Below are 25,509 nucleotides of genomic sequence, written 5' to 3' on the forward strand. Positions count from 1 at the left end.
AGCAAGACGGAGAAGAGAAGACAGCGGAGGAGACAATGTTTTGAGTGGCCTGGTGGGGAAGCAGGGGGTGGGAGTCAGGGCCCACCACTGCTGCGGTGACAGCCTGAAAAAGAATTCCGCAATTCATCATCGAATGACTCAGCCTGGCTTTGGACCGGAGCCTCGTGAACCCCGGGGAGCATGACTCAGCAGCTGAGGGGGCCGGGCGCAGGAGAGGCTGCCGCGGTCCATGTGAGCGGTAACTGTGGGGAGAACGGCCTGTTCCAGGCCCCAAACCCCAAGACGGAGCGTCTGCCTCTGTGGTCAGACACACACGGTCTGGGGTTCCTAGCCATGTGGCCAAGCCTCCTCCCTCAGACCTGGGTCTCCTCTTCTGCAGGCCTGGCTGCCTCCTTTCCCCACGGCCTTGGGGTCTGCTGCAGGATACTGTGGCCACAGACTCTGGGGGCCTCTTTCCCCTTCACTGCTCTGCCAGGGTCAGGCCGCCCTCTCTAGAAGGGCAGCAGGGGCCCCACTGTAGGGGCGGGGGAAGGCGGGCACATGTCACAGGCGGGGCACGCGACTAGGCAGATGGTCACAGCATCCCTCCTCCTGCTGAGGGCCAGGGAATGGGGCGCTCTGCTCTTGATTTTGCTCAAGGGTTAACTCAGAAAACGTCTCTTCCCCCTCAGAAATTTTCTCTCCCCTTAACACTCAGGTCAGGAGAGTCCATCAACTTACCAGCTGAAAACAGCCAGAGCAACGGGGAGACAGAATGGCCCCCGAGTCCTATGGGGGAGGCCGGGACACAGAGGTTGTAGGTCAGCAGGAGGGCACACAGACCCGCTCCTCCCCGCCAGTGCCTGGGCACTCTTGTCTGGTGACCCCAGTTACTTTCTCACCTCGATTATTCATACGGTTCTTTCCTCCCCTGCCAAACCCTCAGGACAAGAACTTCTGATTCACATGGAGCATTCCATGATCAGGTGTTCTGTAAATATTTGTTGGTTGAAAGAACAAATGAGTGAATCTGTGCTAAAACCCTAGTCACCGTCCCTAAGGTCGGAGGAAGCCCTGGGAGGAGAGGACAGGCCCTGGGGCAAGAGACAACTATCCCTCCTCCTTAGAAGGGAGGCATGAATAGAAGTTATCCAAATTCTGGGGGGGAAAGATAGTAATCCCGCTGTGCTGTCCTTTTTCTCTTTCCCACCACTCCTTTAACCTTCTAAGGTGCTATTTCACTTAATTGTTTATCCTGTTTATTGATTATTGTTTGTGTTTCCCCCCCCAGTTGCTACCCTGGAAGGATGCAAGCCCCAGAAGGCATTTTGTCTATTTCATGCACTGATCTAACCTACGTGCCTGGGGTATAGTAGATACTGAATGAATGAATGAATGAATCAATCAATCAATCAATCAATGGTATCTATTGAGCATTTACTCTGAACCAGGCCCCATTTTACATGTATTATCTCATTTTGTGCCCTTAACAGTTCTAGGAAGTAGTATTACTGCCTTCCCTGGTTTAAAGATGAGGAAGGTGAGGGGCGCCTGGGTGGCTCAGTCGACTAAGTTCCCGACTTCAGCTCTGATCATGATCTCATGGCTCATGGGTTTGGGCCCCACGTCGGGCTCTGTGCTGACAGCACAGAGCCTGGAGCCTGCTTCGGATTCTGTGTCTCCCTCTCTCTCTGCCCCTCCCCTGTTCACACTCAGGCACTCTCAAAAATAAATAAACGTTAAAAAAAAAAGAGAGAGAGAGAGAGAGATTAAAAATGAGGAAGGTGAGGTTAGAGATTATGTAACACGAACAAGATCACCAGGAGCTGGGCAAGGGGCTGGGCAGAGGCCAACGCCAGCTGTGGTCTGCCTAGGGACAGCTTTCTATCACTCCCCGGGGAAGCACTGCACACACCAGGCCTTCCAGGAAAGCCACACCCGCTTCATCCCTTCTGGTTGATGTTTTTCTTTATCCTTCTTCCTACCGACTTCCCACATGATCCCGTCCCACCCCCAGAAGATATCTCTGCCCTGAAACACAGCACCCCAGCTTCCAGACTTTTCCTGGCAGAACCGCAGAGGCCTGAGAGCAGAGAAGGGGACTGGGCAACCTAGGCCTGGCTCTCCCCACCCAGGCCCTGCAGAGTTGAGGCAGGAATGTTCCTGTAGCCCACTCCCTAACACCTCCCTTCCTGCTGTCCCTCAGACTGTGTGGGAGGCTCCCCAGCCCCAAGTTCAAGGAAGGCAGAAACCCCCAGATCACTTTTCTGTGGGCTTCCTACCGCTGGGAAGTAGGCTAGAACACAAGAAGGCCTCTGCCTATGCCAGGGGGCCAGTGCTCCCAGACACGTCTCCTAGCAAGGACAGCTTTGCAGGCCCCTCACCTCCTACCTCACTCTCCTGGCCCCTTCCCTGCATCCCCTCAAGCTTCTGTGATTCTCCTGCCAGGAAGAGTCTGGAAGTTGAAGAGATGCTGTGCTTCAGGGCAGAGGTATCTTTTGGGGGTGGGATGGGGTCGTGTGGGAAATCAGTAGGAAGAGAGATAAAGAAAAATATCACCAGAAGGCATGAAGCAGGTGTGGCTTCCCCAGAAGGCCTCCTGCAGGGCACCTCCCCAGGGAGTGATGGAGAGCTGGCCTCGGGCAGCCCAGCCCCTTGCTCCTAGTGATCTCTGGGGAAAAGAACGGAGACCCAGGAACAGCAGGGGCAGCGAGAAGCCTACAGACACCTGAGGGCACCCATGTCCATGCTCAGGGAGACACAGCACCTCCACCTCCCTCCAAGGGCTCAGGAGGGCAGTGAGAGAGCGAAGGTAAGGAGGCTGGGATGTCTAAGCAACATCTGGAAACGGGCGGTCGGGGGAGTCAGAAGCTAGACTGGGGGTTGTCAGGGAGAAATGAGTCCAGATGTTGGGGAAACAGTACCACGCCTCACACCTGGGATCCTGCCTGTGGCTGGAGCCAAGCATCCTCGCTGGTGTTGATATGAGAGAGGGGGTGTATCTCTGTGGTCTTATAAAACACATGGCGGTAGGCATGCCATTAGGATGTTCCCAGGCAGGCATGAGCCCCATCAAAGAAGCAAGACTGGAATTTCCCTAAGGCTATCATTTCCTACCATTTGATCCTCAGTCGAGGACCACAGGGCCTCCCAAGGGCAGGTGCTGGGGGAGCGGGCAAGGTGCAGAGCTCTCCAGGAATGCCCCCATGCCCCGTCCACCTCTCCACCCACAAGCCCCTCTCCTAACACAGAAGGTGATATGCTCTCCCTCTGGGGTCTTTCCCTCCAAGAAAGGGATTCAGGGTGAGGACAGCCTCATTTTATCCCAGCTCTGTCACTCACTAACAGGGGACACCCGCATGGGTTTCTTAACCTCTCTGGACCTCGGTTCCTTGCCTGTGTAATGGAGGCAGTGAGATATCCCATGGGGCTCCCAAATGAATAAATGAGATAAAGAATATGAACACACTCAGCCAGCGTCTGGCACATAGGGGATGTCTAGTCAGAGTTCATGGTTCCTTCCTGCCTTCACCTCTTGGGACCACGTGCCTTCTCCCCACACCTTCTGGGCACAAAACACCTGGGCTGAGCTCTTTTCCTTCCACCCCCATGCACCACCACTCAACCAGCCCACCATACAGAAAGCATTTACTGGGCCCTGCCTCTAAGTTACCAATGCAAACAGCAAGAACAAAGATGTGGAGGGAAGACGTGGCCAGCTGGGGTAAGTAGCTGGTCACCCAGATGAAGTGACTTCTCTGTGGAGTTTCATCACATCACAGCCCAGCACTTGATTCTCCAACTAACATGTACACACCATGGACAAACCGATCTCGGGGCGTACTGACGTCAAGCGTGCATACAAGACGCCCAAAGGGTAGCGTTAGGAACCAAATGCCAGCTCGTTAGTTTACCGACAGAGCCACTATCCCCAGGCACCGGGGCACCTCTCTCCTGGGGGCTTCAGAATGGAACTGCTGAGGATGGAATTAGAACAAGGCCAGGCCATTGGATGATTTTAATGGCTGGATGATAGCCTGAGGTGTCCACACCACCTCAGGATAAGCCAGTCCCAGGGCCCGGCCCCCTGAGGTTTTAGGACAGAGCACCAACTGTCCTGCACAGCCTAGAGACCCGGCCCCAAGCTGGATCTCCTTGGATCCCCCATTTATAATGAGAAGGAACTCTCTCCTCTGTTGGCATTTTCCCTCAGGCAGAAGACAATGCAGTTAGGTCCCTAAAATCAATTGCAATCTTATCTGCTCTTCTGAGGTTTCACCCAGGTCTCCTTAATTGGATTTCGGATATTTACAGACAGACAGTCTCCTAGGTAATTTCTACAGAGGGCTAATATCCTCTCCTAAACCGGGTTTCTTCCTAATTGGATTCTCCAAAGGCAATGTTAACTTCAAGGTACTTGGCTGTCAGGCCCAAGTCCTGCCCACGTGGGGCAGTATTAAGGGGCAGAGGAGGAAAGCACAGACCCAAACATTTCCTACCTCTAAATGGCACACGACCCAGTAGGGAGAACAAAATGAACACATGTGGTATAGATGAAGAGCCCTCCAATGCTGAATGGTGTGTCTGATCATAAGCGTGTTCAAGTTCGAAGGAGAAACAACTTAGGGTGGCCTGGAGGATGCTGGAATGGCTTTGGGGAAAAGGTAGGATCCAAGCCCCCTTGGGAGGCTCCGTGAAGAGCTGATTTGCATATGAACAGCAGGGGGTGTGTGGAACATTCTAGAGGCCAGAGATGGGTGGGAAAACCAGAAATCAGGCAGTGTAGATGGAGGGGATAGATATGGCAGATGGAGATCCTGTCCCCGCCGTTATGAGTGCCTTCCCACTTTCCCTCTTTCACCCACACTGTTCTTGCTCACATGAACTGGGTTTGTTGAGAAACCCGGGAGGCGTCAGGAGGCCCGGCAATTAACACAGACCTGGCACATATACCAGGACCCCCACACACATAAACACACACTCCTGTCCAGCTGCTGAGTTCATGGTCCACTGGCAGGAAAGCCCTGTCAGAGCAGAAGGGTGGGGAACCTCGGCCCCAGACCAGGAGTGACAGACCCGCGCCTTCCACCTGCTGCGCTGACGATGTGCCTGATTCAGCCCGGAAACCAGGCCGGTGTGCCAGACACAACAAGACGTCCTTCCCCTTACCTACAGTCCCTTGGGGTTCGCAGAAATCATAACAGGGAGTTCCCGAGTCAGGGGCTTTCCGTCTGGGCTCAGCTCCCACCTTAGCCCCATTTTCCCGGGTAAGCCGCTACCACAGGCAGACAAGAACAAAACAGAGGGGGACCCGCCATTTCCTGAAAGGATAAGCACTTGAGGACACAGGTCCCCTGAGCCCATCCTGGGGGTTTAGGTCTACTTGATACACTCAGAGCAGAACGGGGTCTGTTGGCGCTAGTCTAAAACAGGAGCCCAGGGGGCGCCTGGGTGGCTCAGTTGGTTTAGCGTCCAACTTCAGCTCAGGTCATGATCTCACGGTTCGTGAGTTTGAGGCCCGCATCAGGCTCTGCGCTGAAAGTGGAGAGCCCACTTCGGATCCTCTGTTTCTCTTTCCTTCAAAAATAAATAAACATTTAAAAAAATAAATAAATTCTCAGTATGGGGCGCCTGAGTGGCTTTGTTGGTTGAGTGTCCTACTTCATGATCTCTCGATCCCACATTGGGCTCTGTGCTGTCAGTGTAGAGCCTGCTTGGGATTCTGTCTCCCCGTCTAGAGAGGGACTTGCTCCCCGCTTGCACTTGCTATTGTGTGCGCGCGCGCTTGCTCTCTCTCTCTCTCTCTCAAAAATAAATAAAATATTTTTAAAAAATTAAAACAGGAGCTCAGAATAAGAAGGTTCCCCCCCCCCCCCCCCAGCTTTCCTGGACCCTAAAGCTCTCCTGTTGGCCCCGCTGTCATTCCACTGGAAGGGTCTAGACCTTGGAAAAGAGAAGACTGCCCTTTTGCTTCCTCAGACCGCCATATCCTTTGACAGAGCTGGCCGGTGCAGGGCTGAGGGCTCAGGAGGAAGGAGGGAGGGGTGTCCACCCGCATGGCCCTGAGCTCCTGATGACCGTGGCAAGACCGACAGAGGCCGTCTGGGTCTGGGCCAGCCCTATAGGGAGGTGAGCTGGCAGGCTGGGGCTGCACCCTGGGAAAGAGGGAGTGTGCCTGAGGGAGCCAGCTGTCGGTCTGGGCCATGAATAACGGGGGCCTCATCACCACCCCAGAGCTGCAGGGGCAGGAGCACCCAGCACGGGGACTGACTAAGAGAGCAGGTCTGGGCGAGTGGGTGACGAGCAAGGAGCAGAGTGCCGGGCTCCTACACAGGGCAGATCCCTTGGCTGCTCTTTGGGCTCCTTCCTTCTCGGGCCCTTCTCCCCACATGATTCTGCTTCTCCAGCCTGACATGTCGTCCGCATCCTCTACACCAAGCCTCTCTGCCTTATCCCAAAGGTCGGGTCCCTGGACTCTTCCCGCCTGCCCCCAGGCCTCAGACATCCCTTGGCTGGATGCCTGATCTCCTGTGTTACTCAAGAGGCATTTGGCACACCCCTCCTTGGAACTCCGTGTCTTTACAGCTGTCTGTCTTTCTACCGGAACGGGGCCCTAAGGCCCTCCAGGGCCAGACCCTTATCCTCGGCCCCAGCACCTTTACACGCCCCGCGGGCAGAAAAAGCAATAAACGCAGTTCTCTGCAAATGCTTGCAGATCATTCTTTCAGGTCTAGCTCACAGGCCCGCTCCCACGGGGGCCTCCCGAGCATTTCACGGGTACCTCTCCTGAGGCATTCGAGGCCAGTTCTGGCTTCTCTGGCTCTGAAGGTGAGGACAGCGCCTCCATGCCCTGACCAGCTTCTCATGTCCTCTCTGCCTTCTCCACCCATCTCAAAGTCGAGCCTGCAGTCCAAGGTCCACAGATAACCAGCCCACAAACGTGAACAGGGCACAGAAACTGCTAACCGAGCCTATGGGTCAAAGGGCAGTGTGCTCTGTCACCAGGCAACCTGGGCTCAGGGCCTCCGGTAGATTCTTTCTGGGGCGATGAGATCCCTGTCTCCAAAAGCCACCTGGGGGGTGGGGGTGGGGGAAAGCACACGGGTCTGAAACTCCCCACCCCTGGCTGGGGTGGTCTAAGGCTGCAATCTCAATCCCAAAGGGGAGCCAGTAAAGACCAAACCAAATCAGCATCCTGGGATTCTGATTCAAGATTCAAATCATCAGCGATGGGCCCGGCTCTCACGGCTTTTTGAAAGCTCCTGGGTAAGCCTAATGTGAAGCTGGGGCCGAGGGCCACTGGACGAAGCACAGGATGTCACAACTCCCAAGCGAGCGTGGCCTTCGAGGGTATGAAACGGTCAATCATTACGGCTTGAGGCAGAATCAGTTCCTTGCTCAGAGGACAGGAAGGTTCTGAAGGAAGGAGTCAGGGATGGGAAGGGGAGCCGTGGGATATAGTGAGGGCGGAGCCGGGCCCTATCCTGGGTCGGGGGGTTAGGGGCACAGGCCCACAGGGGACACCACGGGGACAGCTGTGGCGCCGAAAAACAGAACGGAGGCAGGGCGTGCTGGAGCCAGCTCCCTCTCATTAGCTGAGGGACCCGGAGCAAGAGATCCAACCCATCTCTGTGGCGGTTTCCTCATCTGTAGAATGGGACAGCACCATCCCCAATCTCCGAGCCAGATGAGAACGAACGCAGGTAATGAGAGGACAGCAGGGCCTGGCAGACAGCAACTTCTCTGCACACTTTAGCCACTGGGACCGCGGCAGTTCGGGGAAAGGGGACTTTTCCCTGCAACTCTGAAGAAAAGGCATGCAGACCCAGCACTTTAGGAATGAAGAGATGTGCAGATCGGCAGCTGCCTAAATAGGGGCACCTGCGGGGCTTGGTTGGTTGAACGGATGACTTGGGCTCAGGCTGTGACCTCACGGTTTGTGGGTTCTAACCCTGCATCGGGCTCACTGCTCTCAGTGCAGAGCCTGCTTCAGATCCTCTGTCTCCGTCTCTCGCTCTGTCCCTCCCTGACTCGCGCTCTCTTTCCCCCTATCAAAAATAAATAAAACATTTAAAAAAGAAAAGAAACTGCCTAAAGAAATAGACAGGGGCAACCACAAATCCAGACAGCCTGGCACGAGTTTTCGAAGTCTCAGCATCCCCGGCCTTCCCAGCGTGGGAGGCTGGGATGCATCCTGGGGGCATTGCAGCCCCGGTTGGGTGTTTCTTTCTGTCGCTTCCAATGTTAGCTTCTTCTGAGCTCCGAAAGAGGAAGGAACCTCTCACCCCTAGCCCTGCACACAGTGGGGAGCCCTAGGCTGGCCTCCACACTGGGCTGGCCTGACCGCCTTCGTCCCAAATGGAGCGCTCAGAGGCTCCAACCTCCGCAAATCCTATCCTAGAACCTAGACTTGCCTTTGACTTGGTTTCTGGCAGCCGACTGGCCATTTGGGGTCGGGGTGATCCCAGCCCCAGCATGACTGGCCTTCTTCGCCAGATGCTCCTTCAGTTCTGCCTTTGGCCTCCCTACGATCCTCCTGACCTTGGCAGGAGACCCTGTTTTTCCCCTGTAGGAGCTCATCTGCCTTAGAAGGCCAGAGAGGGTGCAGAGGACCATTTCTCCCAGTTGTCCCGAAGCAGGACCCAGGCCTCCAGCCTTCCACGCCAGCATTCATATCTGGAAGACAGTTCATGACAGGGCTTCCCTAGGCTGGGGGTTGTTTACCTGCTTGGGGCCGGAAGGCCCCGTCCCTTTCCTTGCCCCCATGCTCCCCAGAGGGTGACTGTCTTCAGCGCATTGTTTTCTTTCCGGTGGAATTTCTGCTCTTGAGGACTCAGTGTTCTGTGTTACTCCCGCCGCCACCACCATCGCCAGACCTCACATCCTGGTTTCCTCCTGTCCAGACAGTGCTGGCCACTGGCCAGGACCTCGACCATTCATGGCGAGGACAGGGGCCGAAGACAGCAAAGTGGGAAGCAGGAAGTGGGAAGCTGACACTCCTCCTTGGTCAGGGCCTCAGGCCTCTTCCGTGGGGCCTGCAGAGCGTCCGTGGTGGGCGGTGTGTCCACTGTGGGTGGGCAAGCCCTACCCCGCCTGGTGGTGGGCAGTGTGAGCTCAGTGAGCAAGCCTGGGGCGGACACATGAGGAGGTTTCCCACAGATGGGGACAAACCTTACAAGCTGGAACTTCATGATCCCTGATCAGTTTCTCCTTAGATCTGGTGCAGGACCCGCTCTGGCTCTAAGGAAGCCAAGGAGCCCAGATAGGCCAAGACTGAGGCCAGTCTCCACTGTGGTCATGGGGCAGGGGGTGGATAGTGGACGTGACAGGCAAGACTGCCCCACTTGTGCCAACCGCCCTGCCCATGGCACTTCCCATGCAGCTGCACAAGGTCGGGAGAAGGGGCAGGTGCGGGTGGGGGTGGCTCATGCCTCCCCTTTCCTGCCCTAGACCCCAGCCCGCATGGCAGCTCCAGGAAAGAGCCTAAGTCTGATTCCTGGGGTGTTAAATATCCCCCAGGTTAGCCTGCCCTGCCCCCCACCCCGGAGCCCTTCTCAGGCCTGAACTGCCTCACGTTGCCATCTGGGCTCCCCTCACCCAACAGGCCCGGCTCCCTCCCCCAGCACCCCCACACTGCATGTGAATAAGTTATTTGCTCTGCCTGCATCAGCCTTTACTCACAGTCCTAATACTTCTTGACACATTTGTGGGGGCACAGCAAGGCCCCCCAGGCAAGGGACTCAAGAGAAGGGCATGTTATAATTCTGGGTCCCAGAACAGGATGGACAGCAGGCACCGCTGGCCTGGAGCACCTGCTTCAGATCCAAGTTCTTTCTTTCTTTTTTTTTTTTTTCTTTTTAACTGTATTTATGTGGAGAAAGAGAGCGAGCACGGGGAGGGGCAGGAGAGAGGGAGAGAGAGAATCCCAAGCAGGATCTGCACAGGCAGTGCAGAGCCCAATGTGGGGCTCAATCCCCTGAACGGAAATCAAGAGTTCAACGCCCAACCAACTGAACCACCCAGGTGTCCCCAAGTTCTTAACATGGTGACAATACTTTTGTCCGGCATCCACAGGAAGCCTGGTCCTCTCCTGCCAGTGACATATGTGGGCCAGAACCCTTGGTGGCCTTCCTTGTCCTGGTGGAGGCCCTGTCCAGCCCCACCGTTGAGCTTCTGGGATCCCTTACCCAAAGACCTGATTAGCTACCCCCTCTGGCACAGGAACCCAGTCTACCCTCAGGAAACCAAGGGGCTCTTGAGAGGAAGCACAGGGGAAAAAAAAAAAGAAAAGAAAAGAAGAAGAATGCAAGTTTTAAAGTCAACTGAGACAGGGGCATCTGGGTGGCCCAGTCGGTTGAGCATCCGACTTCGGCTCAGGTCATGATCTCACAGTTTGTGAGTTCGAGCCCCACATCGGGCTTGCTGCTGTCAACCTGTCAGCACAGAGTCTGCTTCAGATACTCTGTCCCCCTCCATCTGCCCCTCTCCCGCTTGTGCTCTCCCCCAAAAACTAAATTAAAAAAAAATAATAATAAAGTCAACTGAAACCTACAGGTCGCTTTCTCTGTAGAGATAGATGCACTCGGTCATTTCATCCGTGCTGTCCTTTGAAATCCTAACTACACTATCATGAAAACGGCAACATTTTCTCTCCAGAGAAAACAGGCTCAGGGGAACAAAGGAAGCTGCCCAGAGGTTCCCGCTGGTCCTCGGGCCGCATCTGCCTCTTTCTATGCAAAGCGTCTTGTTCCAAGCCATGGTGTCGGTCTTAGGGAGGCTCTGGGAAGGAAGAATGATAACCAGACCCGGGACTGCGCGGGCGCACTGATGACCCTCAGAGTCCTGTGTTGAGAGCAGACACGCCACACCCGCCCTCCCCGGCCCTTACGGCTTGGAATCCTGGGAAAGGTTATGGTATATAACCTGGCATATCTGGGCCCTGGCAAATCCAAGGAGCACACCAGCAGCCTGAATGCATTAGCGTTCATCAGGCCAGCTGCTCACCAAGTAGCCCAGGCTGACTCAGATGGAAAGACACACAGTAGAGCCTGCTTCCATATGGCAAGGAAGTGAGGGAGAAGGAATGGTCAGTGACTCGAGGGGCCCCTGACTCTCCAGTGGCAAATTCCATCTGTACTGCATCACTCAGGCTGCTTCATCCCTGGGACCTCCGCCACCCACAGGTCCCCCACTGACCCGGGGTCACTGTCTTTCTGGGCATTCGCTCAGTAAAACAGCGGTGCCCAGGGCCAGGATCCAGACTAGAGCAAGAACATCTCTTTTGAGGAGATGGAAAAGCAGAGGCCTGCAACACAAAAGCCGACAAGAGAACAAGGCAGAGACGGGAAGGAAGCCTCAGCCAGAAGAGAAGTTGTTCCCTGGAGACGAAGACGCAGAGAGACGATGGGCACGTTTTCCTCCCTTCCCCCAAACGGCTCTGCACCTCCCGGGCCCACCCCATCCCCATTTCTCTGCCAAGGCCACGCTGCCTCTCCCTCATAACCCAGCACCGTCCCTCTGCTTCTGGGAAGCCTTCCTTCCACCCTCAAGCCCAAGTCTCACAACTTCACGTGCAGGCAGTTTTAAGTTTTAATCTAATTGTCGCACGTCCGTTGATCTTCTGCTCCTGTCCCTGTGTCTGTTCTCTCGGGGAGAGAGAAGCGTAGATGTCTCTAGGTCACACCATTGAGCATTCATTGTCAACAACTATTTGGCCGTTTTGGGGAAGCCAAGATTCACGCAACAGCCAGGGTAAAAAAAGACAGGATGTGTTCCAGAGAAAGTTACAAAGGGAGATTCAGGAATTCAGAGAATGAGGAACAAGTTCTGGTAAAGATAAAAGAAGTGAATCAGAGTTGGACAATCCACATTCGTGAGTAAAGAGAAATGGAAGGTGGCCCTGGGGTGGCCCTGGGGCGCCCCACAGGCGCCTCGTTCTGGCTGACACCATCAGGCTCTGTGGTCACAGCTACCCGAAAAATTGCACACCCCACCCTTCCCGGCCCGTTAAACTTCCCCTTGTGGCCACAGTGGGCCCCATTTACTCTCTCTGCTTCTTTCCCCCAAGAGAGAAGGCTCATTCTTGCCTTGGGGGTAGGGGGGGTCTCCAATGCTTACTGAACTCTGACATTATGAGAGAGCCTCCAAGGGGCACCCCAGGACATAAAAATAAATGAGGCGTGGCGACAGCACAGTGAGTTTAGTAAGTACACACAGGACCGTTGAGATTGGGAAAGTATGTGCAATGGGTAAAGAGTTATGGAGACTCAACAAGAGATAGTGGACGAGGGTGGCAGAGAGTGGGTCCAGTGGGCCGGGACCAAGAAAACAGGTCAAACTCAGTTTGGTTTTTACCTTTCACTAAAACAAGCCCCCCTCCGTCCTGGTATGCTCGAGGGATTGGGACACAAGTGTCAGATGTCAGTGAAGTCCACATGCAAACAGAGCCCACAAAGGAAGATCTCCCTAAGATCGAAATCTGCCCATCAGCCAGTGGAGCATACCAGGCGGGGGGGTAGAAAAGAGAAGATCCCGGGGCACCTGGGTGGCGCAGTCGGTTAAGCGTCCGACTTCAGCCAGGTCACGATCTCGCGGTCCGTGAGTTCGAGCCCCGCGTCAGGCTCTGGGCTGATGGCTCAGAGCCTGGAGCCTGTTTCCGATTCTGTGTCTCCCTCTCTCTCTGCCCCTCCCCCATTCATGCTCTGTCTCTCTCTGTCCCAAAAATAAATAAACATTGAAAAGAGAAGATCCGGCCTGAAGTGGACAAGAGGGGCTGGTAGCCATTCCCTCCTGTCACCGGCCACCCGGGGCCCGAGGCATTTGATGTCAACACTCAGTACAGGCCAAGGGAAGTGAAAAGAACACCCACACCAAGGAACTCACATTGTATTGAAATTAACAGCTCAAGCCATCTGGGTTCCTGTTCTGGCTCCTTCCCGACCAAGAGTGGCCACCACTTAGTGAGAGCCTAGAACATGTCAGACACTTGGGGACAATATTTCATGTAACCCCAACAACCTTGAGGGATGGGGATCATTCTCAACCTACCTATAAATTGTCATCTGCACCTAGCTGCAAAACGGAAAACCAAAGCACCCAAAAGTTAAGTTTTACCTAAAGACACATGACCAGCAAGGTGTCAGATCTGGGACCAGGCGGGTCCATCCACTGCAGTGACCACCGTTCCCCCTCACCGGATGGCACCGTGTGGACTCAAACACATCATGCAGCCTCTGTGGACCTCAGGGCCCATGCCTGCAAATTCGAAGGGCTGCATTAAATGGTTCTTCAGACCCTCCTGCTCTGAAACGCAGGGATATAACTGCAGAAAAAAAGCAACTGTGGACAAGCGGGGCTGAGACTGAGGGAAGGAGACGGGTTGGGGGCTGCCCTCTGCCTTCCTCAAGCTGTCATGTTACAGGCATTTAAGGAGAGAAGGCTGGCGGTGGCTGGGAAAGGGAGATGGAGGTGGTTATGCAGGCAGAGGAAGGGGAGACGCGCTGGGCGTGGTACCAGTGTGAGGAGAGACGGGCCAAGGTGGCCCGTGTCTGTCGGGGTTCCAGGGTCAAGATCTTAAGCAAGGATAGGCAGGGAGGGACACAGGGCACTCACCCCAGCTCACTCCTACGAGAAGGGCAGAGCCAGCCCAGCCTAAACACAGGCTATTTTTGGTGTTGTGTTGTTTGGAGAGCAACCAGGCCAGAAATAGCGCTGTGAGTTAGTAGGACCCTGTTCTGCTCCCACCCCCAGCTCTCCCAGTGAAATCACCAAGAATCAGGAGGCCAGCTCCAACATTCCAGGGAGCCTGTGTAACTGATAGGGGACAGCACTCTCCGCCCTGCAGGAAGACTTGGAGCAGAGCATTTGACTGTAAAAGGGATTCTTCAAGAGGGGAAGCCAGGGAAGGGGGACTGAGTCAGAGAGAGTGGAAGAGAGAGAGGGAAAATGGGAGAGACCTCCCCTGGCTGGCTGAGGCTAGTGGAGTAGACCAGTTGACCATGGGTTGAATAGAGAAGTCAAGAAAAGGGAGTCTCGGAGAGAGAAAGGGAAAGTGAAAAAGAAAGCAGGTAGTGGTGCTGGGAGAGCAAAGAGGAAGAGAAGGGGGTAGGCAAAGAGGGCAGCTGAAGGACAGGAGGTGAAAGACTGAAGGGAACATAGGCCCACAGAGAACCAGGGCTGCCAGGGCCCATGGGCATGGGGTGGGGGGACAGTCACGGAAAGCGTGAGTGTGGTCTAGTCATGAACCACCTGCTAGCGGACAGATGGAAACATCTTTCCCAATTAGCTGGAACTGAAACTTCCCCAGAAATCCACAGTCTTGTAACTCATGCTCTTATCTCTGACCCTCTGGGAATCAGAGATCCAGCAATTTCAAAAGCAGGGACTTTTCTCTTTCTGCTGTTTGACCCCTTACAAAAGAGCCACGGCTTGAGCAAGGTGATTGGGTCAAGGCTTTGTTTGGGGTTCGGGGGAAGGAGGGATAGTGATGTGGCCCCTTGAATCAGGCTGGATTCTGAGAAGGGCGTCGCAGGGAAGTCTGTCTGGGGGTGGCGGGGCGATCCGGCTACACTGTGATGTGTGGAAGGTCTCCAGAGGGCAGACAGGGTGGAAGCAAGGCCTTAACACACAGAGGAGCAACAGGCACCATGGTCACGGTCACGTCTGGGCTTAGATCATCCAGCGGCCCTAGCTCATGAGAAAGTCAAAGGAAGAGTCAGAAACCCCAGCATGGGACCCAGTTACACCGGGCCTTGCCTCAGTTTCTAATCTACACCCACCAGATACCTACACGTTCCCTCCAGTTTTGGAAAAAACCCTGATTAAGTCAGCTCTTTGTGTTTTCAACATAAGTCATGTCCCCTTTCTCCCCAACAGGACATAGAGCTGCTCCCTTCCATGCCTGGGAACAGAGTGTCTTTTCTGGAATGGCATCAGGATCATCCATCAGGTCCAGGACAATGGTTCTTGGATGGCCAACAAAAGAAGGGAAGGAGGGTCAGCTGAAGTGGCTGGAGAGGATGGGCAGTGGGGCACCTCAAGGGAGCCCCTTTCAACCAGGTCTCGACCCACTGCCCTTCTAACTTGGGGCTTGGCACTCCCAACCTGGATGCCCATGTCCCCATCCCCCTTGAGCCCCAGAGGTGGAGGGCAGGGCACTGGGGGCATTTCTGGGGGGTAGGAGATGGGTTGGGGGCTTCACTTCTGTCTTCTCCACTTGAAAGAGATCAGAAGTAACCACCTTCTCATGCTTAACCACTCTCTCAGAGACTCCAAACGAGACCAAGAAAAGAAAAGGACATAAACAAGCAGCAGTTACATGGGAACAGTCCTGTACTTGAAAAGAGTGGGTGATCCTAACTTTCCGACGGAAGTTTCCCCTTTTTTCCCTGCCACCCCCTCCCCACCTGACTCCTAGGGGCAACAGAGAAAACACAGGCAGAGGCAGAGTAAAAAGTGGGAAAGCCGTCCAGCTGTGGTTGCCCTTGGTATCTGCTTACTGAAAAAATCCAAAACAAATATCCCGAAGCTTCCACCCACTTAAACTTCCTGTGATTCTGCTATCCGCTGTCTCCATGGATACTCTCACTTGAACCCCACCACCTACACAAAGTGAGACAGCGTGTGGAGCCCAGGGTCAAGTGCATCATCTCCCCACCCAGCCACCCCTCTGTCCACAACATCCTGGGCACGTGACTTGACCCTGCCAAGCCCCCAGGTGCAGTCCCACGCACCAGTCTCTGGCCAATTCCCACCCTCTGCAGAATTGTTTAGTTAGTCTTCCATCCCCAAGCCCGGTGTCCTGGAAGCACACCCCACAAACCCGCCACGAACTGACTCTCACTGGCCGCCCCAGCACCACCCCCCAGGTGTCTGTGTCTCGAGGAAAGGATAAGGTATAATTCTCCCCAGGCACAGAAGGCAGCTTAAAGAAATGAAACTTACACATTGGGCTCCTACTTCCTTGCCAAGTCTTTAGCCTGTCAACCCCTGGTTTCTTCCAGCCTCCATCACCATCACCCCATCCAGCACACCCAAACCCCCTCCAGACACGGCTGTTGGCACAAAAGAGAGCCTCGAGGGCATCTTAAGAGTCTGGACACGTGGGAGAGTCAGCTGTGTATCATCGACCAGCGGGCGGGCGCGCACCTGGCAGGGAAGAGGGAAAAACGGAAGGGAGTCCTCCGCATGCTCATGTCCTAGACAGTCAAAACCCAGACAATCACATGGCACGCTCCGTGCCCTCTGGCCACTGGAATGAGGCCAAGAGGAGGGAGGGGTGTTCTCCCCAGGCTGGCCAGCACGTACAGACTGGACAGCACTGGCAGACAAAAGTTCACGGCTTCTTTGGTAACTACGCGGTGACCCGTTTCTCCAAAAGGAGGAAACGTAAACTGTTTTTCCCCAGCTGAGTATCGGGGAAGGTAATCCCAAACACGGGGTAGTTTGGGGCCACCTGGCACTGCCAGGGGTCGAGCTGGAAGATCATCCAAAAAGAGGGAGACACAGGCAGAGGGTAGCAAGTCCAGGGAGGCCCTCGGGCCAAGGCGACCGGGGTTTGCCCAATTGTTCCTGACCCCTCTGACACACGTACACACAGAACAGCACGCGCACACGCCTCTGCAAGTTGGGCAGAGGGAGGTGTCGAGGGGGCCTGGCCAGCTGTTCAGAGGGACTTGCAGAGCGAGAAAGTGGGTGGGGCTGAACCATGAGTTCATCTATTTCCTGCCCACATCTGGTATAAAGGGAGGCGGCAGCCTCTGGAGGAACACAGCTGCGTCTGGCTGCGGGGCCAAGAGCACTGTCAGGAGAGCCACACGCCCTCTCCAGCTGCAGAATCACCACGATTCGGCAACAGCAGGACAGACCACCAATCACAAGGGGCCTTTGAGAACTTCAGGTAAGAGAAAAAAAACTCCATCTCCTCCTGAGGTTAAAGCGAAGAACACCCCTCCCATAAAATGTTCTCTGTCCACGATCCTCACTTTTCCTCTTTTTCCCCCTGGAGAACTGCAGACCTGAGTTGACGGAAGGTGGCCAGGCCACACCGTCAACCCCACCACACAGAAACAGGGGCTTCGACTCTCCGTCCCTCTCCATCAGGACACCCAGCCTACTTCTGGAAAGGGGCTTTTCATGCCGGCTCGCTCGAAAAAATTCACGGTTGAGAAAGCTTCAGAAGAGAATTAAGAGCATTATGCAAATCAAAGGCGTTATTACAATTTAGTCTTTTGGCCTCCTGAAGGGAAGGGAGATACGCTACAGGGTGCTGCCAGGGGTTCCCCAAAGTCCCACTGGTGGAAATGCACTTAAGGCTCCCTGGGGCTGATCATGATCTCACGGTTCGTGGGTTCTGGCCCCACGTCGGGCTCTGTGCTGACAGCTCGGAGCCTGGAGCCTGCTTCGGATTCTGTGTCTCCCTCTCTCTCGCTGCCCCTCCCCAGCACGGGCTCCGTGTCTCTCTTTCTCAAAAATAAATAAACTTAAAAAAAATAAAAAAATAAAAAAGACTCCCTGGGGCTGAGACGAGGGGAAAGGCTCAGAATCGGAGCCCATCAGGGTTTCTTAAGGACTCCTGTCCTTGTGTTTAGGTATCACCGGCCAGCGGTGAACCCGAGGAGCCTGGCCTGTGATTGGGGTGCCGCTTTCCAGAACTCTCCTCTCACCAGATCCTTTTCCGCTTGCTCTAGGATGCGGATGTCTCCAGTCTTCGCCTGCCTAGCCCTGGGCCTGGCCCTCGTCTTTGGTGAAGGGTTGGCCTCCTACCACCGCCAGACTCAGGCGGCCCGACTGACCACAGACTTTGGAGTGAAGGTGTTTCAGCAGGTGGCATGCGCCTCCAAGGACCGCAACATGGTTTTCTCACCTTACGGGGTGGCCTCGGTCCTGGCCATGTTGCAGCTGACAACAGGAGGAGAGACTCGGCAGCAGATCCAAGCAGCCATGCAGTTCCAGATTGATGGTGAGAGACAGGGCAGAGCAGGGGGCGGGCACTCACACTGTCTTCACAGGACAGGGGTGTAAGCAACCAGAAGCAGAAGGCGGGCAGACGCCAGCTGAGCCGAGCCAGCTCCTATGCGGCCATGTCACGGGGCATCTTTACTGGGCTCTGAGTCAGTCACAAGGGGCACAGGCCAGGGGATGTGGTAAAACAGGTGTGCCTCACCACTTACTACCTTAACACCTCTGGACCTCAGCTTCCACATGTGCAAAATGGGGACGATAAAACTATCTACCACATAGAGCTGCTGTGAGGATTAAATAGGATTATACATGTGAATGCTTAGCACAGCTAGTCTTACGATAAGAAAAAACTTAGGGTTCGTCAAAAGCAGAGAAAAGTATTCTAACCCAAAAAGGGGTTAGGGCCTGAGATTTTTGAGAAGAGAGAGATGCCGAAGAGATTAAGGTCTGGAAGGGAATCTCCCTCCAGAGACCCCTGGGGGAACAGAAGAGCCCCATCCACATGCGCAAGGTTGGGCCTCTCCTGGGGGAAGTTGGCCCGGCTGGGAGCCCTCGGCTCAACATAAGCTAATGTGTCCTCTCGGCCCTGCCTCGGCACAGAGAAGGGCATGGCCCCTGCCCTCCGCCAGCTGTACAAGGAGCTCATGGGGCCGTGGAACAAGGATGAGATCAGCACGGCCGATGCCATCTTCGTCCAGCGGGATCTGAAGCTGGTCAAGGGCTTCATGCCTCACTTCTTCAGGCTCTTCCGGACCACGGTCAAGCAAGTGGACTTCTCAGAGGTGGATAGAGCCAGGTTCATCGTCAACGACTGGGTGAAGACACACACGAAAGGTGAGCGGGCAGGGAGCGGAGGCCAGTCCCGAGGGCCTGCAGAGGAAGGGGATCTAGAAACAAGTCCCCAGAATCCCAACCTCTCCCCATCAGCATGCTGTTCTCTGTAGACAGGGCAGGTGCTGTAAGAATCAGAGCATCTTAGTTTTCAAAGTAGGCCCTCTCACGAACCAACTCTAAGGGCCTCCCTAAAGGGCTGTGAGATGTCATGACAACAGTAATAACCACAAGAAACACACACAGCTCCTCCACACTGCTGCTTGGGGAGCAAAGTAAGGCAAGACTTAAGTGTCCGGGTCTGATCCTGGACAGGATCCCAGGGCCAGAGCATGCGATGAGCGGGAAGCTTTCCTGAGACTCTTAGGAAGATGAACAGGTTGAACACAGCTAGACTGGCTCACTTACACCCCCGTCTGCCTCCGGACCGGATCCCCTCAAAGGACTGAAGGGAACCATCTAAAAGGGTCAAAACATATTTAGCCTCCTGCTCACCTGGCTTTCCCGTAGGCATGATTGGCGACTTACTGGGCGAAGGGGCCGTGAACCAGCTGACGCGCCTGATGCTGGTGAATGCCCTCTACTTCAATGGCCAGTGGAAGACGCCCTTCCCAGAGTCAGGCACCCACCACCGCCTCTTCCACAAATCTGATGGCAGCACCGTTTCTGTGCCCATGATGGCTCAGACCAATAAGTTCAACTACAGTGAGTACAAAACCCTTTCCCCAAGTCCCACAGCTACCGCATCTCTTCCCCGGGGTGCTCCCCTCTCAGGGAGGAGAACCCCTCGAATATAGCCCATCTTTGACAAAGAATCCCCAGGTAGGAGCTACTGGGATAACTGGAGCAGCAGAAAGTAGCTTTATATCACGCAAGATCAAAGTGCAGGGCGCCTGGGTGGCTCAGTCAGTTAAGTGTCCAACTTTGGCTCAGGTCATGATCTCCCAGTTGGCGAGTTCGAGCTCTGCATCAGGCTCTTTGCTGTCAGCTCGGAGCCTGGAGTCTGCTTCGGATCCTGTCTCCTCTCTCTCCCCCTCCCCCGCTTGAGCTCTGTCTCTCTCTGTCTCTCAAAATTAAATAAAAACATCAAAAAAAAAAAAAAAAGTCCAGAAAGTCCCTCCAGCCCAAATATGACCACATGACCCACGTGTTTCTAGGTGATCACCAGGGGCTCACAGATCCTGCTGGGGGAAGGCCTATGTGGAAGTTGAGATGAAGGAGATGCTGGGATAAATCAGTGGCTGGGTGTGGGGGAGAGGGGGGTAAAGGCAAAGAAGGCCAAAAGGAGACAGTATCAGAAGATGCTGAATTGGCAGAAGAGGAGGGAAATGGGGATAAAAAAAACACCGACTAGGGAGCCTCAAAAGCCAGGGTGGAGAGGTGGCTTCCAGAAAGAATGGATGAGACAGAACTAGTTGAAAAACCAGAGAGCTGAAGCCATTTTCAGTGCGCCGTCTTGGTGTCTTCACAGCTGAGTTTTCCACCCCCGACGGCCATTACTATGACATCCTGGAATTGCCCTACCACGGGGACACTCTCAGCATGTTCATTGCTGCTCCCTATGAAAAAGAGGTGCCTCTCTCTGCCCTCACCAACATCCTGGATGCCCAGCTCATCAGCCAGTGGAAAGGGAATATGACCAGACAGCTCCGCCTCCTGGTTCTGCCCAAGTAAGTCACCCCTTGCTCGCACCACACTTGCCAATGCTCTAATCCTCTCTCTCTCTACCCCTCCCCTCCCCCAAGGCTCCCTGAAGGGACCACCCCCATGTTTCCCAAGTATGACATTTGCAGGGCAGGGACATGTGTGGGAAGCTGATGGGAAACACTCTGGCCTGGGTTCGATTAAGATTCCTCTCCTCATCTCTGCTCCTGTTTCTGCTGGAGGGCAGAGGGCAGCGGGGAATTTTCCTAGACCTTGCCCCCACACTCCCCACCCTTGGAATATCCAGCAAAAGCCAACCAAAAGCAGAGCCAGAAAAATGAGCGGGGAGGGGAGAGGGATGGATCAGCCTTTGAGATGACCCTCTCCCACCCCCATCTGCTCAAATCAACATCCACACAAGAGACAAAAGGAGACAAAGCAGTCAGAACTACAGCTTCTAGCTGGCTTCCAACAAAGCACATTAAAAAAAACCCTTCTGCAGGAGTACAGAGGGTGGACAAGGCGGAGACTGGGTAATTCCAGAATGGCAAGGAAGCCTCCCACCACACCTGCCCCAAATTTCCAGCTGTTACAATGCCATGCTTGGGGAAAGAGGAAGGTTCAGTTGTTTAGGGTGCCCTTGTGTTCTCTACCCCCACCCACCCCCACGTCCAGAAAACGAGAACCGAGGCGACTCGGGCCCTGATGGGAAGCAGAGGTGCCCCAAAACCTCTCTGCTGGAGTCCTCTTCAGAATTCGCTCCCAGAAACACAATCTACAGACCAGATTTTTGTTCAAATATCTTGCAGGAGGACGTGCCCTTTGCCACCGCCCCCCTCAAGATTCCAGGGGGTGAGGGTAGGGGTTGTCATTTACATTTACCTGACGCACAGATGTGAAAAAACCAAGCCTCCCTCCTCCACTTTCACACCTATCCCCATCCCGTCAGCTGAGGGGGATACGTGGACAGGGCCTGGCAGAGGCAACAAGGGGCGGCCTGAGCTTGAGCTATTTCCCCCTCCTGTTTACAGGTTCTCCCTGGAAAGTGAAGTCAACCTCCGGAGACCCCTGGAGAACTTGGGGATGACTGACATGTTTAAGCCAAACCAGGCGGACTTCTCGAGTCTCTCAGGTAAGAGATTTTCCTTCCACCTCCTCCTTATGCTGGTGGACTGGGGGGGGGGGGGGCCGAGAGGACAAAGGAGTGTATCTCTGAGAACCCCAGCTGATCCACACTCGGATCCGCTTGTTTCAGATGAAGAGGCACTGTACGTGTCACAGGCGCTGCAAAAAGTCAAGATCGAGGTGAATGAGAGCGGCACGGTGGCGTCCTCCTCCACAGGTGAGTCAGGCTCAGGTGAGGCCTGGTGAATGTCCCCCCAGGACTTCCAAGGAGGGGCCCACGTCTGGGAGGAACCCCACGGCCCTGCTTCACCAGCCTCTCCTCGAAGAGGGGCATCCCCCACACCAGGTGCTCAGGGCATCACCCTTATCTCCCCAGAGTTTCTTAGCCTGCTGTAGGCCCACTTTTCCTGGGATCCCGGTCCCCCACCCAATGGCTCCTGAGGCCCCGTGAAGGTGAAAAGGCCCCTCAAAGGAAGCCTTGGCTTTGTGCTCATGGTGGCCAGTCGGCTTAAGGAACTTGCTTATCAACATTCTAAAAAGGGTTACACAAATAGCTGTTGGTGAGTAGCTGGTAAATCTCTCTGAAATGCCTGGAGGCAGCCAGTCCTCAGAGAACTTCCCTAAACTGTTAAAGTTTGTGACGGGAAGAACAACTAAGCCTCCTAGTCGCCCTCCGATGCTGCCATCAGAAGGCTGGTGTCAATGGATCACTTATGATCAATCCAGGCACCAGTGCCCAGTCCCTCTGTTCTAACATTGTTTCCTCTCTCTCAGCCATTATTGTATCAGCCCGAATGGCCCCCGAGGAGATCATCATGGACAGACCCTTCCTCTTCGTGGTTCGGCACAACCCCACAGGTGAGCCGGGGCGGGGAGGCTCCACTGCCCCCTGCCCCCGCGTCTCTTCGCCTCAGACACCAGTCCAGACAGGTGTAGACGCTCCCTCCTGCCCCAGTCCATAACTCTGCCCCTCCTCCTCCCTTCAGGGATGACGCTCTGTCACAAATTGAGCACCGTGCCAGGACCCCAGCCCTAGCTTAGTCACTCCAAAAGCTGGGACTCCAGACAGCTCACTCGCATTCTCACATCTCAGCTCATCCATAAACATGGGGCTGGGCAAGCCATGCCATTTCTCCCCGTTCTCATCTCCTACGATTCTTCCATTCTCAGGAACAGTCCTCTTCATGGGCCAAGTGATGGAACCCTGACCACGAGGGTGAAGCAGTCCTCATCTGTGACAGAACTGGAGATGTAGCCAAGAAGAAAGAACTCCAAAGGAAGAAAACTTTTATTTTAATTAATTTTTCTGGAGAAAGAGAAGGCCTTTGCCTTCAAAAAAAAAAAAAATGGTAAATCTTTCAAATCTGCCTCTTAGACCTCAGCCTCTCCCAGGAATGGAGAAGAGGACCTTTCAGGAAAACTCCCTCGTGGAGCCCCCTGGGGAGACCGCCAACACTCAACTGAGTCTCCAAAGCAGACTGTAAAACATGCACAGGCACACGCACAGCTGCTTCTGCCCATCGCTCTGCCCATCCGGGTCTTCAGACCTGGACCCCACCGAGACCCTGGCAGGATGGCACCAGAAGGCTTTACCGGGGCTTTTGTGCGCTTGGTAGACACTATTTGCGTTCCAGTCACGTTGCTGTCACTCTTGCACTGTCTGCCACTGCTGAGGAGGCTGGCGGCGGGCCAAAGAAGGCCAGTGGAAGAGACACCCTTTCATCTCGAGGCCTGTGCTCCCTGGCTCGGCGGTCCTGCACACGGACAGAGCACCTGCCCGCCTCCCTGCGGAGACCCCCTCCGACCTGGCCGGCTCCCTCCCAGAAACAGTGTGCATGTATTATTTTGGAGTGTAGGTGACTTGTTTACTCATAGAAGCAGGTTTCTGCTTCCCACAAACTTTATTTTGCAGGAATGGGCGGGGGGGGGGGGGGGGGCGGGGAGAGTGGGATGTGTGCCTGGCTCTCGGCCCTCATCTGGTGGGGAGGGTGGGATGCCGGGGTGTGCCTAGTATTTATCACAGCCTTGTCCACATGTGCTTGTTAAAGAGAAAGAGGACTCTCAAGAGAAATGTATAATCTGAACTAGCTAGTAGTGTTCCTCGGTGGTCTTGGTCATTGCATCTCAGGAGTCTGGCCACTTGACTGGCCACCCTGCTGGGTGGCCAGCATGGTGGGGCCCACACTGCCACCTTGTGGCTGCCCGAGCCTTCTTTTCCTCGCCCTTCTCCACTCGAGGGCTGAGACACCCCCTCCCCCCGCAAGATGATCTAACTTCAGCCCACTTTAGGGACCAAAAGGATGTGGCGGGTAAGAGAGATCGGAGTGAGGACAGAGTGGTTTCAAAATTTTCCAATATATTTAGGAACACGAGAGCAAGGGGCTGCACGACCTAGAAGGACAGAACTTTCCCCAATTACAGGGTGATTCATAGCCGCATTGGTGACTCACTTCAACGTGTCATTTCCGGCTGCTGTGTGTGAGCAGTGGACACGTGAGAGAGGGAGAGAGAGAGAGACTGAGAAAGAGGAGGAAGAGGAGAGAGAATGAGAGAGACCATGAGCCTGGACTCAACTACCCCAGCTAGGTAATCTTTCTGAAAACCAACGAGCTAGGGGGCATGACATCAAGACCGATTCATCGAAGAATTGCACATAGATGTCGAACGAATGAATGTGAGCCAGTAGGACCCTAATCATCCCACCGTGCTCCTCAGTGAAAAATCTTTGTTCTTTGTGTGTCTGTTTGTTTGTTTCTCATCATGCACTGGAGAGTGACAGCCGCACACAGTACCCGTAAGGATACCCCAATGCGGGGTCCGACATTCTTGAAACTGTTGAATTATATGCTTTTTCACTTTTGATATATAAACAACTAAAATATTTTTTAAAAATAATAAATAAGTAAAAATAGTCCAAAAGAGTCCCTGCCTTTATTTCCAACATTTTGCACAGTACAAAGTCAAAAGCTCATCAGTTCATAGCCCTTCTCCAGTAAAGGGGAGCTTTACGAAACACACACCCACAAGCCCAAGGCACGAAGACCTGCCACAGGGAAGTCCACAGGGTGGACCACCGGGGCTGCACAAGACCCAAGGGACATGGTGTGCAGGGCATAATTCCACACCCCCCCCACACTGGGTGCCACCGTCAAAAGGGAAAGAGGGGTCCCCCGAACACCTGTCACCTCATACCTTCCCTGACAGGCCTGCTCATGCCCACTGTCCCTGGGAGTTCCCATCTCTGTTCATGCCATCTCCTTCCCCGCCAAATGCCCCACCCTGCACCTGCCCCGCTCCCCACTTCTCAAAACCCAGACCGAGTCTGTTTCCTTCGCCTGGCACTCCCCATGGGTCGGGTAATACAAACATCTTCAAATGGCACAAAAACAGCCAAAAGTGATCATTCTGCCTGGTTAGAATCTTACCTGTTCTCAAGCTTAAATAAGCCCACTGCCATGGATAAAGATAGATTTCAGGCCTTGAACTAAAGGAACCTTCACGTTATAACTTTCTCTAAATTGTGTTAGACTTCCTTGGAGCAGTTTTAGATCGTGACATAAATTCAGGAGGGGCATCTGTTCACTGCTCACCCTCACTCACTCGACCTATGCGAAAGGCCTTCCCACTCACTGCCCCCGCCATTCCTGTGTCCCTCTCGAGGGACAGTCAGGGACCTTCTTGGAAGCCTCCAACATGGTGCACTAATGTGTTCCAGGTGGGTGCCGATGTCTGGCATCTTCTCTTTATGGACTCGTCTCTTTGGATTCATCTTTTTTCAGGCCTTCTCTTCCCTCATGAGGGTCTATATAGTAAGAGGGGTCCTAAAGCCCAATCCAACCTGGAAGGAAAGTCTTCCTCTCTCCTTAGAAAGCCAAAGGATTAACTTTACTGGAATTAAAATTTTAAACTTAATGGAAGGAAGGAAGGAAGGAAGGAAGGAAGGAAGGAAGGAAGGAAGGAAGGAAGGAA

At 54.3% G+C, this 25,509-nt stretch overlaps 2 protein-coding genes across 3 annotated transcripts in view; both read left to right on the top strand.

The window, feature by feature from the left end:
• Window positions 1-13,580, top strand: part of TRIM56 (tripartite motif containing 56) — a 23,395-nt gene extending 9,815 nt beyond the window's left edge. For both annotated transcript variants that reach the window (XR_005784840.1, XR_005784841.1), the window contains exons 5-6: window positions 2,434-2,440; window positions 13,570-13,580. The gene's annotated coding sequence lies outside the window, so the exon portion shown is untranslated. The remainder of the gene's footprint in view (window positions 1-2,433; window positions 2,441-13,569) is intronic.
• A 3,157-nt stretch (window positions 13,581-16,737) lies between these two features.
• SERPINE1 (serpin family E member 1) lies at window positions 16,738-22,919 on the top strand. Its single transcript, XM_040456033.1, has 9 exons — window positions 16,738-16,876; window positions 17,667-17,938; window positions 18,541-18,774; window positions 19,282-19,476; window positions 20,243-20,441; window positions 21,447-21,547; window positions 21,671-21,757; window positions 22,315-22,398; window positions 22,711-22,919. Exons 2-9 carry the CDS (start codon window positions 17,668-17,670, stop codon window positions 22,746-22,748), a joined length of 1,209 nt encoding a protein of 402 aa, XP_040311967.1. The 5' UTR covers window positions 16,738-16,876; window position 17,667; the 3' UTR covers window positions 22,749-22,919.
• Window positions 22,920-25,509: the final 2,590 nt, after the last annotated feature.

The sequence above is a fragment of the Herpailurus yagouaroundi genome, unplaced genomic scaffold, assembly GCF_014898765.1.
Source record: "Herpailurus yagouaroundi ecotype Mexico unplaced genomic scaffold, PumYag 216, whole genome shotgun sequence".
Classification (NCBI taxonomy): Eukaryota; Metazoa; Chordata; class Mammalia; order Carnivora; family Felidae; genus Herpailurus; species Herpailurus yagouaroundi.

Coding starts and splice junctions, on each gene's coding strand:
- SERPINE1 (XM_040456033.1), top strand. CDS start 17,668: ATGCGGATGTCTCCAGTCTTCGCCTGCCTAGCCCTGGGCCTGGCCCTC. Junction 20,442..21,446: donor CGCCTCCTGGTTCTGCCCAA/GTAAGTCACCCC, acceptor TCCTGTTTACAG/GTTCTCCCTGGAAAGTGAAG. Junction 22,399..22,710: donor GGTTCGGCACAACCCCACAG/GTGAGCCGGGGC, acceptor TTCCATTCTCAG/GAACAGTCCTCTTCATGGGC.